The sequence below is a fragment of the Cinclus cinclus genome, chromosome 13 (assembly GCF_963662255.1).
Source record: "Cinclus cinclus chromosome 13, bCinCin1.1, whole genome shotgun sequence".
Taxonomy (NCBI): Eukaryota; Metazoa; Chordata; class Aves; order Passeriformes; family Cinclidae; genus Cinclus; species Cinclus cinclus.
The window spans coordinates 9,904,218-9,919,809 of NC_085058.1; the positions used below are offsets into that span (position 1 = coordinate 9,904,218).

The 15,592-nt window shown below is 42.4% G+C and overlaps 1 protein-coding gene across 4 annotated transcripts; it reads right to left on the reverse strand.

The window, feature by feature from the left end:
- Nucleotides 1-1,031: 1,031 nt before the first annotated feature.
- MAPK6 (mitogen-activated protein kinase 6) lies at nt 1,032-15,385 on the reverse strand. Of its 4 annotated transcripts, none has more exons than XM_062501714.1 (6): nt 15,162-15,385; nt 8,498-9,705; nt 7,922-8,066; nt 4,745-4,909; nt 3,910-4,111; nt 1,032-3,285 (listed from the first exon to the last, which is right to left on the reverse strand). In XM_062501714.1, the coding sequence occupies exons 2-6, from the start codon at nt 9,050-9,052 to the stop codon at nt 2,187-2,189; spliced, it is 2,166 nt and encodes a 721-aa protein (XP_062357698.1). In that variant the 5' UTR covers nt 9,053-9,705; nt 15,162-15,385; the 3' UTR covers nt 1,032-2,186. The 4 variants fall into 4 exon arrangements, with proteins under 4 accessions (XP_062357698.1, XP_062357696.1, XP_062357697.1 ...); XM_062501712.1 differs by lacking the exon at nt 15,162-15,385 and adding an exon at nt 14,783-15,104; XM_062501713.1 differs by lacking the exon at nt 15,162-15,385 and adding an exon at nt 14,494-14,629.
- Nucleotides 15,386-15,592: the final 207 nt, after the last annotated feature.

Below are 15,592 nucleotides of genomic sequence, written 5' to 3' on the forward strand. Positions count from 1 at the left end.
CACACTTCCCACCTGCTGCTTTCCTCCAATCTCAACAAGAGCCCCACAGCCCTTGAGCAGTCCCTTGCCCTGAGAGGGCAGCTGGTCGCCCCCTCCCTACAGCCCACACCTCACTGCTGTGGCTGTGCCCAAGGACACAGTCCCTGTCCCCTCTCCAGGTGCCCATCCTGTGCCACACCGGAGAGGCAGATCCTCGTTTTAAGGCCAGCTGCAGCTGTGCTACCTGCCAGAGGAGCACGGATGGAAGAATCTGGAGGGACTACAGCACTGTCATAGGAGAAGTCGTAGGAGTTTGTCAGGAGATGTAGCTTTATTGTAGTTAATTAGCTCCCTCCAGAAGGGCTGTGATGGGAGGAACTAGAAGAGAAACACATAATGTTCTAGCTTGATGCAACAGAGACCTGACCTACACATTCTGAAATGTCCCACAGGAGTTACCTGGTCATGCTCCCAAAGTCTCTTCACAGAAGTGCTCCAGCCAGGCTCTTGGCTGAGGAGCCTGCACACTCACCTTCACTCCAGGCTGCCAGCAACGTGAGGGTGCACACACACACACAGAGCAGCTTTTCCTTCAACACTGATCTGCCTAAAATATTGATAAAATGGTAACTTTGGTCACTCATATTCCAGAAGCAATTTTTTTTTTAAACACAAATGGTTATGGACACCATTGTATATTTGTACTTTCACAGCCACACCACTACATGGGATTTTCCTCAGTCCAGGACAGAAGGAAACTCTTGGAAGTCTCCTTGCAGGATGCTGCAGCCCCAGCAGCTGCACTTCCAGGGAGAGTTTCTCATGCTTCCTCCAGCACCCTGTGTTAGGCAGTGACCCTCACAACTGCCCCAGCTGCAGCACAGCAGCTGCTCTTCATCTGGCAGAGTGTGTACAAAGCACCACAAACAGCCACGTTTGCTGGCCATGTTTTTATTTGTTTTAAGTTTTAAACAGGGGAGCCAATGATACATCCAGTATTTCAAAAAATCAGAAGGTAAAACAAATTTTTAAAAGACCAAGATGCTACATGCTATATTTAACCTAATTTTATTCATGCTTGCTTTTGAGGGAGGGCTGGGAGTGGGACAGGAATCATTCAGTAAAAACATACAGTAAAAACAAAATGTCTCACCATATAGAACTTTAACCTACAGTAATGTTGTACCTTAATTATTTCCATGCACACAACTAACATTACAAAATTTTTTAAAAAATGAACACAATTAAGACTTCTAGGAGCATTTGATAATAAAGCAATTCCTAATTTCTTTTGTAGAGATCAAGCACCTCCAATTACAAGTTCCTATACACAGTGAGTGCTTTACTTGAAATGAAAACTAAAAAATAAAGTTAACAATGTATTGGATAGCCTCAGAATAAGCCGATGTTAATATATATCCAGCTATGTAGGCAATAAAACCATAGTGCTAAACAAAAACTTTTATCTGAAAAGTAACTCAAAAATTGACTTTCTATAATTACAGAAACATACTTATTTGCTAAAATAAATAAAAGTGCTGCATATTAACACTTCACTATAAAGAATGCATACCAGAACATTTTATAAATATTGAATGATTTTCAATAGGAATAGCTACTACAATAATGCTGGCTAAATAGAAGTGCATAATGAGAAGCACTATGGGTGGTTAATGTTTTGCCACATACTGCTGTTACCTTGAGGTAGATAACACATGCGTACCAAATTCTGCATTCATTTCAGTTGCTGCTGGTATCATGTGTCTAAGAAATGTGTAGAGTATGAAAAACTCTAAAATACGCATGAATGAAAAAAATGCTTTGGGAAAAATAGATATTCTCATGCAATTATGTACAGTCTCACTGTGTAAATTTCAAGGCAAGGTTCTTTTTCTGCAAAACATGGACACTGTTTTACTGAGAGAATGTTTTTTTACTTGGTTTAGTGCATTTTTTTGTTACCTCCTGCATTTTGCATTATTTTGCTCTATTCTTTAATTTTGTGTGCAAACGACATGCCAGTTTAAAAACAAAACTAACTCATGTATAGAAAGTAATTCTGGATTGTAAAAACAATGGTAAACAGAAAACTAATGAAATCCATACCAAAATTACACCATCTGATTCAAGTAAAAAAATTACTTACACTAGTAATAAAAAAAGACAAACACATCTCATGAATATAAAAGAAATGTCTGCTGAGTGTTTTAGTTTAGATGTTTCAGAATGCTGCTGTAGGTTTTGTGGGGAATCTGGGGAGATGATTTCATAGCAGAAGGCGTTAGTGTGGCCTGGATGGACTTGAGAGGCGAACCAACAGGGCTGTGAAACTGAGGAATACCTATAGCCTCAAGCTGCTTGTTGAAGAGGAGTTCCCCACTGTTACTGAGAAAGCCCTCTTCTCTTTCCTTCTCCCCAGGCTTCCCCTCTTCTACTGGCTCAGGTTCTAGCATTTCAGCATCTTCTTTCTTACTAAAAAACTTGTCCAAATAACTGGTGTAAGTATTTTCTTTTTCAACTTGTTCATCTTTCCTTACTTCACAACAGAACTGGTCTATGAGGAAGCACCCCTCCCCACCACTGACAAACTGACTGTCCCAAGAGGTTTGGTACAGAGCTTCTAACTGTGCCAAATTGGCCATTCCTTTCTCCTGCTTCTCTCTGCTTACCGACTTCGATATTATTCCTTTCAACTCTATCTGAGACACTGAACTGTTCAAGTCATTTAATTTATCAACATCAGTAGACTCATGTTGTAAACTAAGCTGGATGGTTTCTGCTATAAAAGAATCAAAGTCAAACCCCTGATTCTTCTCCCTTTCTTTTTCAACAAGTTGCTGTGATGCTTCCTCAAGTGCTATCTGAGCTTTAACCAACCCATTCTTTTCACATTTAGACTTGCCCTTCTTGTCAGACTTTTCTTTGCTTTGTTCCTTCCAGTTTGAAAGATCTATAATAAGCTTGGGCTCATAGTAATGGTTAACTTCACTGTCTCGCCAAACTAAATTATCTAGGTATGAAGATGACCTCATTTTGTAATTACAAGTGTGACTACATTCCAGATCACAATACTTGTTTTCGTGGTGATCTGAATACTGCCAGCAAGGCTCAGTAGAGAAGTGGGTGTCAAAGGCAGGATCCTCCAGGTACTTTTCACGATCTCCATCCAAGTATTTGCGAGGATCTACTTGCACTTCTTCTTCATCAGTAACATCAGAAAGAGCCCTTGGATCACGCTGAACTTCATCAGCTTCATAGTTATTATGAATAGGCCAGTCATGGTCTGAAAACTGACTTTCATGGTATCTGCAAAACAATTTCCTAAGTGTTAGCAGCTAAAAACAGTCTTCTAGCTCCCAAGACAGAGAGAGCAAAGTTTAGAAATTCCCTTACAAAATAATGACAATTCAACACAAAGTTTTTCCTTAATCCAACTGGGTACCTCTTGCAGGTTTTTAATTTAATCTGTCATAAAGAAACAGAATTAGGTACAATACCTTGCTCCATCTACAGAACTCTTTCTAAAGTGTGTTTAATTGACTTAAGATGACTACTGTGAAATCTCTTTACTATAATATGCACTAAGCATTAGACAAGACAATAATAATTAAATAATAATAAATTATTAAATAATAATTAAAACTCTCCTTAAACAAAGTTTATTTTTAGAGAAGTATTTTGGGGAAGAAAAAATAATGGAAATATTAAGTTTTGATTCTAGAGTCCCGAGTGCAACGCAGGAATCCATCAGCATATACAAGTCACATCTAACAGATTATAAATCAAATGATAATGACAAAAGGGAAAATTTTATTCTCAGGTCAACTCAAGAAGAAGAAACAAACAGAAAAGGAAATAATGCCCATGAAGCAATGTCACTTCAAGCACAAAACCACCCAGTTATGTTACCACAGTAAGTGATAAATTTACCTTTCCCAATTATAAATATGGCTGTGACTTTCATCCATTAGCAGAATATCATCAACCTCATCTTCAATGTGAAAAGGATGACTTGAAATAGGCTCATCGGTTGGAAAGGAATAAATGCTCATGTAAGGATGGGACAAAGCTTCTTCTGCTGTCAATCGATCCATGGGACTAAATGTCAAAATTTGCTCCAGAAAGTCCAGTGCTGTAGAATATAAGTTACTATTAAATGGGGAATTTATGACATTTAGCACTTAACACTAAGGTGGAGTGCTTTGCTCTAGAGCCCTCTAGTTGTTTCAAAGTAGCTGCCTGTGAAGTATCAACTACTGACAGTACAGTGGCAAATATGCATCCCACAGCTATCAGAAAGAGAAGTCAAATCTAAGATCAACCATAATTTAACTTATAGCATAAAAAAATAGCGAGAGCTAGAAAGGTTCAAGCTGAATCAGTATCCACCAATGGCTACCAGGAAACACTGCTGCTACTTTGGCTGGGGGGACTCTTTCAAAAACATTTGAAAGACAGTCCTTCTATACTGACTCCATTCCAATGCCCCCTTGTATTTAAAAGGCCAATGTCTCAGAGCAATTCCAGTGCAAATAGGTCCAGCAGAGATTCACAATTCTACTCCAAAGATAACCAAGCAGCTATCATGGAAGTAATTTTTTTTTTCTTTTTATTACAGCAGAAGACAATCCTTCTTCAAAGAACACAGATTCTTCTGGCTGAAACTTGCTTTGAACAATCACACACCTGGACCTCAGAGCTACACACTATTTGATGATTCCGAAACATCAAAACATTAAATCAAGTTTTTCTTTTCCTTACTTACCTTCAGGACTGATGCCTGGAAGCAACTGAGTTAAAGGTTTGTGTGGCTCAGTCATATCGTTTCTAATGTAAACTGGAATTACATTGAGAAGCTCCTGACGGTCCTCCTCATGTACAACAGGAATTGATTCTAGAATCAACTGCATCTGTTCAAGCTCATGTGCACCTGAGCACCAAAAGAAAAGACAAGCTGCCATTTCAACTTCAAACATTTCTGATCCCTGTATATGAAAGGCATGCCAAAATTTTGTGCTCTGAACAGCTATTTCCAGTAAAAGATTATAATCTCCTGCAAAAGAGGAAAGGCTGAAGTTCTAAATTTAAATGATAATAAATCTGAAGATCTCTCAAGAAACGTCATAGCATATGAACAATTACAGAGCTGCTACTCACAGATAGAGAGACCTAACATTAAGCTTTGTAAGGGTGTTTTCACCATGGATGAAGTACTCTACAGCAATACCCTTTTTATTACACACTATATACTGCACTCCTCCCCTTTCAACTGATCCACCTAATTAATCCAGTATTTGACCTCACTTTGAATTAGATGTCCTTTATTAATAAAAACAGTACTAGTTTAGCTCAGAAAGACTTTTTGCAGGCCACAACCATTTGTATTAATATTCTACTCTGAAATCCTGCATTAAGTGACAAGTGCAAGATGAAAATCACCTGTCTGTTACATAGAGCGATACTCTTTTTGAAAAAGTACTCTATTTTAATTGAAATTATAGTACTCTTTTAGCACTACCTGAAGTTTCCCTGGGTAAGAACAATAAGAGCTTATACACCAGCTCAATTCTGAATAATGAGCAGCATCTATATTCAGTACTGGAGTACCCAGCAATACAGCTTGCCAACTTCAGCTTGCTGTTCAGCTCCAAGAAGGATGTCAGAGCCTAGAGATTCAACTAGCAGATGAAATTATATAGGATTTTTTGCATGGCAGTGTTTCCTTCCTTCACCAAGCAGCTCTGGGCAATCACATTCAGTACTGATGTATGTGCCAATAAATATAAATGGGGCCAGCAAGAGACTGTACCACCTCCAAACCTCCACACTGTCAGCTCACTTCATTCAGTGCCTGTACAGCACAGCAGTCTGCACTGGACATCCTATCACACACCTGCCAGGTGACTTGAAAAGCTGAGGCAAAGTCACCACAGAAAATCCGAGTTTCTCAAATGAATCAGTACTGCCTCATATTAACTTCTTTACTGGACTGAAAGAGGTGTTTTGTTCCACTTCAGACTACAAAAAATTACTTAATATGAGCCATCAGATGTTATATTGCTTGTAACTTGCTGGAAAACAGATGCTACTGTGCTATTAGTACCCTCCTAAAATTAATCAGCTTTCTGTCCGCTATCAGCAAAATAACCATTGTATTATATTAATTTAGAACAAAGAAGTAGAGAAGTTGTTTGGAAAAGCTACTGAATTCCTCTGCCTCAACTTCCTTTCCCTCACTTGTTCCAGGTATTCTGCAGTATTAATCTGCATTCTTCCTTCCCATTCTCATCAGCTTTCTTAACAGCAGGATTCCTAAGGGATGGTTCAGAAGCAGACAGGAAGTTGCAATTAACCAAATCACTCCCTCTGAACAATTCTGCAAAAGAACTTTACTTAGAGTCTCAGAGCAGAATAATTATCATATCTCCAACCATCTTCCCTTTCCAAATGCATGACATCAAGAAATCCACTTTTCTTTAGATTACAAAACCATGGTAGTGCTACATTTTCAGAGGGGCACAACTATATCTAAAATACTTTTTAAAGTATACTCAATGCAATTAAGGCATATAAACCAGCCTATAATTTTAAGATTCTGGTGACTAAGACCAAGCTTTTTAATAGAACTCTCTGCACAGCTATTGGGCCAATAAAAATTGTGACAAATACTAATGCTACTCAAAGAAAAAAAAAAAAAGCCAAAATGCTGGCAGTTGTGATCAATCTATGTTGAATGATGAAATCTGCAGACTTTCTCACATTATTTGCCAGCAGAAGCTCTTGATGCTATGGGAACCTAATAAATCTTATATCAGCCAAGCATTTAATACTCTGGGGACAATACTCCAGTAGTTTGTAACTCAAAGAGTGAAAAACTCGCTGCATGTTAAAAGAAGCCTTGGCACGTATTAATCACTGATTTATACCAAATAATGCTTTCAAGTGACAGTTCTCCATTAACTACTTAATGGGAAGAAGCTTTCAATTCCCTTGCCTTTTCATGCAAGGCTAAGAATGACTGCAGAGGTGTGCTTTCAGTCCACGTGTCTAAAGGAATGTGAACTTTGAAATGCAAGCTTAGCTTTCAGAGGTTTTTATCTGTATTACTCCTATAATTCAGGCCAACAGGAGCAAATCCAAGAGGGAGCCTGAATGAGACAGCTGCTGCTGAGGCCCCAAGGTGCACAAAAGTAAGCATTTCAGAGGTTTTTCACCAGTTTACTCATCTGCTCCCACGGACCCAGTGCTTGTCAGCAGGTGGTGATCTCCTACAGTGCAAATGATGGTTTCACTGTATTTAAAATGCTCTAGTTTGTGTCTGAGCTAGGTCAGCAACATGGTACAGGATGGCCATCAAGAGATGGGCTCCAAAACCTTGCTCCTGATCCTAAACAAAGCTCTACTATAGATGCACCCAATGAGACCAGAGCATTGCTTCCTATCTTACCTGAATCAGTAGAAGGTTGCACATTTCCTTGCTGTATTGCCCTTAATTTCACACCTTTAAATCTATGCCCCTCGGGCTTCATAATTTAAAATACAGAGAAGCAAGATGTGATTAGGTTGACTACATTAAAAAAATATCTTTATACATGTGATACTCAGGGTATACATAACCTTCAAATACTCCCTGGATACACCAATTCACCCATGTATCAGAACACATCTTAGGCAACCAATAAATTTAGCTTAACATAATTACAGACAGATTTACCATGTATGACTTCTACATTAAATTGTGATATTTATCTAAATACACATCAATACAAGTAACGAAACTGAAATGTCTTCTGCTTTACAGTTATATAAGTGCATAATAATATAGCATATCCTGATAATCAATATTACTGACATTAGCCACAAGAACCAATCTTTCCTGAGGAAGGTAATTATGCAGTACCACTCCTTCTATAAATATACACACCGATTTTATTCTACCCACCTGCAAAGAGGGTTTTCCCAGTCAGCATTTCAGCAAAGATGCAACCTGCAGCCCACATGTCAATGGCTTTAGTGTAGTTGTTAGGAGAAAGCAAAAGCCGGGGCGATCTGTACCATTTAGTAACCAATCCTTCAGAAAGATGGCCCTAATGAAATTAATTTAAAAATTAATTAGACTTTTAAGACACGTTTTTTTTAGTTACTTATTTTTAATGCACTACTAACAAGATTTTTTTAGTCTCAAAGTCCCATGGATTATACTGTGTGCATTTTACTAAACCTCCTTTCTACCTTTACAAATATCTTTGAAGTGAACAGCAACCATATAGAAGTATGACACTATTTATTAGTCAAATGAGGTACTGCAGCAAAACTGTCTTCACTGTTAAAACCTTTGCTTTCCTCAACCCATTCAGCTAAAAAAAAAAATTATTATGCTTGCAGTACTCCTATGTGAGACAAACCATGCTAAGGAAGCCTTCCACAGCCTATCTACCTCTGCAAAAGGGAGAAAGATGCCATTTCAAGAAGGCACAGTTGTCAACCTATCACTTAGATATTCCCACTCTCTGCATACCTTGTGGGAATAATGAGGATCCATGATTCGTGCAAGACCAAAGTCACCAATCTTCAGCACCAAGTCTTCAGTATTAATGAAAAGATTAGCTGGTTTGAGATCTCTATGCAGAACATTTGCAGAGTGAATATACTTGAGCCCACGTAGCAGCTGGTACATGAAAAGTCTGGCATGATCTTCCAGTAAAGGGCCTTGCTCTAGCAAATTAGCCAGATCTGTCTCCATGTATTCCTGGACAATGTAAACACAGTTCAATTCTGTCAGGGAGCCCACGTCATCTGTTAACTGGCTTCCACTGGGACCAAGAATTTCAAATACTTTGACAATGTTATCGTGGTCAAGTCTTCTAATAATTTTGATCTCACGTAGAGCATGCTTAACACTCTGGGGATCTGTAAGGACAATTTTCTTGACAGCTACTCTTTTGTCACAGTCATTATCGACAGCAGAAAAAACTAAGCCATTTCCACCACAGCCCAGTGGTTTTAAGTCCATATACCGAGAGCCCAGATCAAAACCATGAATGTTCATGAGACTTTCAAATTTTTCTGCCATTTTAAAATTCTTGACGTTTTTCCTCAAACTACTAAGCTTCCGTAACCACACGGAGACACTTCCACTGGTATCTGAAGGAAAGGTCTTAGAGAAAGGGAGAAGAAACACTTGGCTTTGACTGCAAGATGGTTTCTTGACACTCTCATTTCATTATGAGCCAGCCAGGCCTGTTGTGTCCCCTTGAATTTAGAGCCTGTAAGCTCTAGAACTCAAACCGAGCATAAGATAGAAAGATTGCAGCATTCATAGTTCAAGAAAGGTGCAGCATTTCTGCAGACATTAAAGAAAATACTCACAAGAAACTCAAACGGAATGAAATGACATACTATGCACTCAGCTCTACTGTGCTAATCTGGTTAACATTTAACAAAAATGTGAATAAATATGCACATAATAGGCTTCTATTAACATCCTCCTCCTCACAGTGCAGATACATTCAGTGTTGGACTGGTCCTGAGCAGCGTCATGCTATGGTGCTGGTAAGTACTATTTTTTTTTCCTTCTTCCTCCTTTTTCTCTTCTTTGTTTACAGTCTAATTAAATGGGAAACTGGCAGCTCTTGATTTACAAAAGATGCCTTCTGTTAATGATCAGGTGGCTCCAGCTCACCACAATCACAATCAAAGCTACCATCCATTTTACTCCGTGGCAACCTGAAAAGCAGAGAAAAACACATCAGTACCTCAGCACACACAAAAGTGTCCTCCCCCAACTCACTGAGTTATTTTTTACAAGTTATTTACTCTCCAGTTACAAAAACAATAAACCATCAAAAAAGCTAAACTAATTAGAAATTATATGTACTTTTCACACTTGTGGAGGAAAGCAATAATGACCAACCACTATTTCTAAAACATATACTGTCAACATTTTTTATGTAATAGACTGAATTTATGGCACACAACAAAAAAAATCCTCCTGAGTCTTAATAAAGAGACTAACAAAGCAAACTTGGTAATTCTCCAATAGAGCAGTTAAGAGACAAGCCAGAAGCAAAAGTATCTGTAGCATCTGTCAGCAGATTTTGGAATAATTATTTTCACTAAACTTTTATTTGAAGACAAAACCAGGTATAACTATTTCACCATAATAAGAGGTAAGTAGGCACTGGTCACACGAAAAGGGTAAGGCCTGTACACTCCCCATGTTTACTGAATATACAGCCACTTATAAAGCTTTAATCCTTGTGATTTTGGATAAAGTTTACCAACATCTCAAATAATAACTCTTCCTCTACCGATTCACTCTTACAGGAATCATAGGGGTAATTCCTACATACAAGACAAATATTATGATTTTATCAATTATTTCTACACTTATCCAACCCAGATTACAAAGAAAAACTAGCAGCAAGCACATTTTACAGAGTAACTGTTATGTTCTACAACCATTTCCCCTAACATATGGGCTCTTTCAGACATCATTTATTTTTTAATAGTGTAATGAATTCACCTACTGTTTATGAAAAACTGAACTGGCAATTTTCTCAATAAGTTCCCATCAGCAACAGCAGAATGTAGTCATAAACACCACATGGTGCATTTTTGTACAACATCCTCACTTCTTTTAAAAGCTCAAAAAATTCCACAAAGGGAAGAGCCAAAGGTGTATGCGATACATTGTGGTAAGCTTTGGGCAATTCCACTACAAGTCACTTGAATGTTCTTCCCCAACACGTATAGGTCACATCAAACCACTAAGTGCCTCCTGTTCAATCTTAGATTAACAAGTTTCAGCTCCTCCCTCAGCTCTCTATCTAAATGCAAAGGTCTCCACACCATCCCAACACTGCAGAATTAATTACATGAATGTTTTCCTTTAAAACAGTGCTAGGCTTTCAGTGGGACAACTGGGAGCAAGCAAAACAAGTCTCCTCACTCCTAACAGAGCAGCTGACAAGTTATTAACATATTTTAAATAATGGCCTCAATTCACTAAAGTAATCAGAATTGTATAGAGAAAAAAAAAAAGAAGAAAAAAAAAAGAAATGAAAGGCACACTGGCAATGAGAAACAAGACTGTTTCAACACATTTAAATATTAACCTTCCTTCAGCTCAAGCCTGTCATCAAGACACAGCCCCAATGCCCTGGCTTGCTCCTGCCACACACCACCTGCCCCCAGGTACAAGTCAGAACATGACAAACACAGGCAAGAAGAAAACACATGCTATCCTCTGCTCCATTTTTCTTTTCAAATAAAGATCACCAAATGCAATATAACTGAACTGAAGGGCATTGAGCTGCCCTCTACTGATATGGTATACCCTGCCACAAGGGTGATCATTAGAGCTTTCTCTATTCAGCACATGGAACTTAAGATTGCCTTAAGATTCCTTTCTTTGTGCACTGGCAAGAGTCCTAATTTTAAACCATGTTTTACAAGGGTTATTGTAGCTTCAGCACAAACACAATGAGGTTATACTACCACTTTTCCCCAAACTATCTTGAATTTTCACCAATAGTAAGACATTAGAGCAAGGACCCCTTTTAAAAGGCCCATGAATTTATTTAAAGAACAAAATTATAATTTATCCTAAAGAGGACAGCATCAGTGACTATCCAACACTGTCCATAATTATAAAACCAGACGTCTAGCATCTTGATTTTTAACATTTTTCAACCTCAAAATATTTTCTCACTGGCATGTACTAGTTTCAGGTTCACTCTTTGTGAGCTGCTGCCTGTACAACAGTTTACATCACCCCACTCACCTTTCATCCCAACACCCCCCCCCCCCCCCAGTTGTTACAGAAATTAATTTTTGTACCAATACTTCAAATTTCACATTAACTTGAGGTCCAAGGCCTCTGCTCAATTACCCCACATTAAGCTGTATTTTATGTCCTTGGGACCATCTACAACCAGTTGCATTCTGCTTCAGAATTAGGCTTATTGTTTCACACTGCTGATGTCTTCAACATGCAGCAATACCAAACCTGTTTGCACCAGCTGCATGACACATCTGGAACCTCTCTTTTAGCTATTTCCATTAAACAGCCCAGGAACAGATTCAAAACGATGCCCATCAGCAGAAAAGATTAAGATCTACCACCTCTTTGCCATAACTCAGATCTTGCCCCCTACTGCCATGAGTGAATGCAGCAATGAAAGGACTGCTTCAGGGAGAATGGGAACTATGGCTCACTTGCTTCCTGAAGTGGGAGCCCTAAAATATTCATTCTGTATCTCTGAAATGATGCATTTTTAATCATCAGTTTATGCTTATCCTTTCACTAGGTGTCCACAAATTATGATGTTTTCAGAGAGCATGCAATGATCTCCACAATCACACTAATTTAGCTAAGAAAACAAATGCTGACAACATAAACAACCAACCCAGTGCAGCCTTCATTTGACCTGATCGTCCTCCAAACTTCCTATCTGTGAACAAATTACTTAATCCCATGTGGTACCCACTCGAAATGTATAATGGACTATTGTATAAAAAAGGAGGGGTTTATCATCCCAATTTGTGCTGAACAGGCTATTGACGTAGGCACTGACATTTTCACCCAGGCTGCCACCTTGCCATGACTACCAGGTTTTTTATAAGCGATACTTTTACTCCTTCTTCACACAAAGTTTAAAGAGGCAAACACAAAGATACCACTTTCTTAATTGTTTTACAACTACAGTTTTAAAATGGGTCAGTTCTTGGGAGAGGGTGGCAGAAGTGACCCACAGAAGGGCTTTGAAATCCTCCCTAGTGATGATCATCACACTTGACTGGCTTCAGGCATTGTGCAAGCAGCCCCTTCAAAGCATGCTCAACTTCTGCACGTGGATTTATCACAGTTTTCAGGAAACAGGATGTACACTGAAACAGTTAGGTATGACACGTTTACTTTGTCAGAAATACAAATAAGACTGAAAGATACCAGTTAATTTGATTATGCTGACCATATAATGATCAAATTATTACTCACAGGAGAAAGACTGAGAATGACTAATGACACATTATACAACCTGCTAAGTACTATCCCTTTGACTAAAAAAATACGGGGCACAGAATAACTTTTTTTTAGATCAGCCACGTTGCAGTCAGTAGGCAGAGTGAGTCATCGTCCAACTCATGAAACTGCTGCTTTCTAAAGCCTCCTACTTGCTCCCCACACTGTTTAGGGAACTCGGTGCTGGCAGTAAGCAAATGTTACTATTAGTTTATAAATCCTCTGAAGGACATGTAAAAACACACAAGAACCCAGTGCAGTTTTTTGTATCGTGCTTAAAAACGGTTTGGCTCTTCCTTTAGATAGTAATAAAGAAGCCCATCATCAGCTAACCACAGCCTACTGCACCTCTGCAGACCTGCTACCATCTGCTGTTCCACTGAACAGGTAACCAGTCAAGAGTAAATCCGAGATAACAACCACAAGAGCAAGAACCGAGCTTGAGCAAAGGGCTAAAATGAAAGTTCCTGTTTTAGCTTTAGAGCACACATTTTCTGAAAGCAATTGCCAAACCAAAATGCACCTCTATTTTAAGCCACCACTTTCCGGAGTTTATAACTGGTTTCTAAACACATAATGCTATGACGATGTTATTTTTATATACGCACACGTATCTATATAAGAAACTTGGCAATAGCACTGGCCATACGACAACACGCCGACCGCCGTCTCTTTTTCCACAACACAATTAACAGCCATTGTCAGGCTGACCCCAAACGGCGCTGAACTAGCCAGAAAAGAGACACATCCTAGAGACGCCAAGCGAGAACATCCTGCCTGCCTAGGCAAGGCTACCTGTTCCCCAAACCCCAAAACTCAGGCAGTCTCTCTTCAAGGCATTTCCGTCGGGTGTTTCAAGCTACTTATTAAGAGCATTAATTCACTTTTCCCACACAAGGTTCCCGGAGCCTGCGGTCGGTCGCCCGGGAGCAGGAGCGAGCGGTACCTGCGCCCTATGAGTCGGCTCGCAGAACCGCGCAGCAGAACTTCCGCGGGCGGTGGAGGCCGGCCCCCCCCGACACAGGACGGACATCCTTCCTCCCGCCGCCCCGGGGCCGAGCAGCCTCGCCCGCCCGCGCCGCCGCTCCGGCCGCCGGGCCGAGGGACCCGCTCCCGCCGTGCCGCGGGGACCAGCCCGGCCCCGGGCCCCGCCGGAGCGGCCCTACCTTCAAACGCCCTTCAGGCCGCACCCGCCGCCCCCGGCACGGGCGGCCCCGGGCCCGGCGCCGCAGCCGCCGGCAGCGCCCCCCGCGCGGCGGCCGCCCCCGCCCGTCCGCTCGCTCGCTCGCCCCGCTCGGCCGCCGCAGTGCGGAGGGGCCGGGCCGGGCCCGGGCGGAGGGAGCGGGGCGGAACGGAACGGGCCGGGGGCGCCGCTGCCGCCGGGCGGGATGGAGGGAACAAAGCGCCTTTGTGCGGCGGGGCCGGGCCGGGCCCGCGCGTGCGGCGGACGAGACCCCCCCCCCCCCGCGCTCCCCGCCCCCCGCACTCACGGGCCTTCCCAGGCTCATCGGGGGTGCGCTGCTCACACGGCCGAGCCCCGCGGCCCCACCACCGGCCCTCGCCCGGCGCCCGCCCGCCTCGCCGCAGTTGCCGCTGCCGCAGCCGCCGCCATGTAACCCGGCGCGGAGGGCAGGGAGGGGCGGTGCGGCGGCGGCTCCGCCCGCCAGGGGCGGCCCCGGGCGGCCCTCGGGGCCGGGACGGGAGCGGCGCGGGGTACGGTCGGCAGCGCGCCCGAGTGTGTCCCTCGCGGGGCCGGCCGCGCGGTGTCTGCTCGCTCACCTCGGCGCCTCGCCCGTCGGGCTGAGACACGGCGCTCCCGCTGTGCCCCGCCGGCCCGAAGCACGGTTGAGTCAAGCGCAGCGCGGAAAGGCGGCAGGCGGAGCGGTGTGCCCCGAAGGGAGCGCAGCCGCGGCTCTGCCCGGCCCGGTGGCCCCTGCGGCAGGCAGGGCAGCGGGAGGCCCAGCGGGGGCCCAGCCGAACGAGCGCTGACCCCGGGGCTGGCGGTGTGCGGGGCTCCAGCAGCGGCGGGCGGGGAAGCGCCCGGGTGCGCTCTGTTCAACTGGCCCGGCGCTAAACGGCCCTCACGGCAGAGAAACAGAAACAGCTGGCGGGCGCAGCGGAGGCAGTTCCTTTCTCCGGAGGTGACACTTCGGCTCACCTGTTCTGCAGCCTTCGTGGCATGGCGGACCTGAGTCTTCTCCCCACATCTCCAAATCTTTGCCGTTGCTGTCACTTCTACATACCACAAAGGATTTCTCTGTTCCTATGGCATCTCCTTTAACAGGCTCACTAAGAGTCTGCTTTTCCCTAAAACCACAACTAATACAGCAAAATAAAGAAAAAATAATTAAAACGTTACATCCCCCCCCGAGACTTTTGTACAGCAGTCTTTAGTGAGGAGAGAGAAGCACGAGGACACCAAGCCTCTTAGGTATCAGAAGAGCCTTATGCTTCCACTAACCCAGTTTCGGTGCAACTGTCAAGGCAGGGTGCAGTTTTCCTACTGCAGTCCCTCGTATGCCTTTCCAGTGCAGGATGACTCATAACATGATAAAAAGTTTTATATTCATTTTTGCTAGTTAAACAGAG

What these genes read in the sequence shown, in the direction of transcription:
- MAPK6 (XM_062501714.1), bottom strand. Translation starts at nt 9,052, where the DNA reads ATGGCAGAAAAATTTGAAAGTCTCATGAACATTCATGGTTTTGATCTG. An exon ending in ATCCTCATTATTCCCACAAG is followed by an intron (nt 8,067 to 8,497) that starts GTATGCAGAGAG and finishes TAATTTCATTAG; the next exon opens with GGCCATCTTTCTGAAGGATT. An exon ending in TGGGAAAACCCTCTTTGCAG is followed by an intron (nt 4,910 to 7,921) that starts GTGGGTAGAATA and finishes TTTGGTGCTCAG; the next exon opens with GTGCACATGAGCTTGAACAG.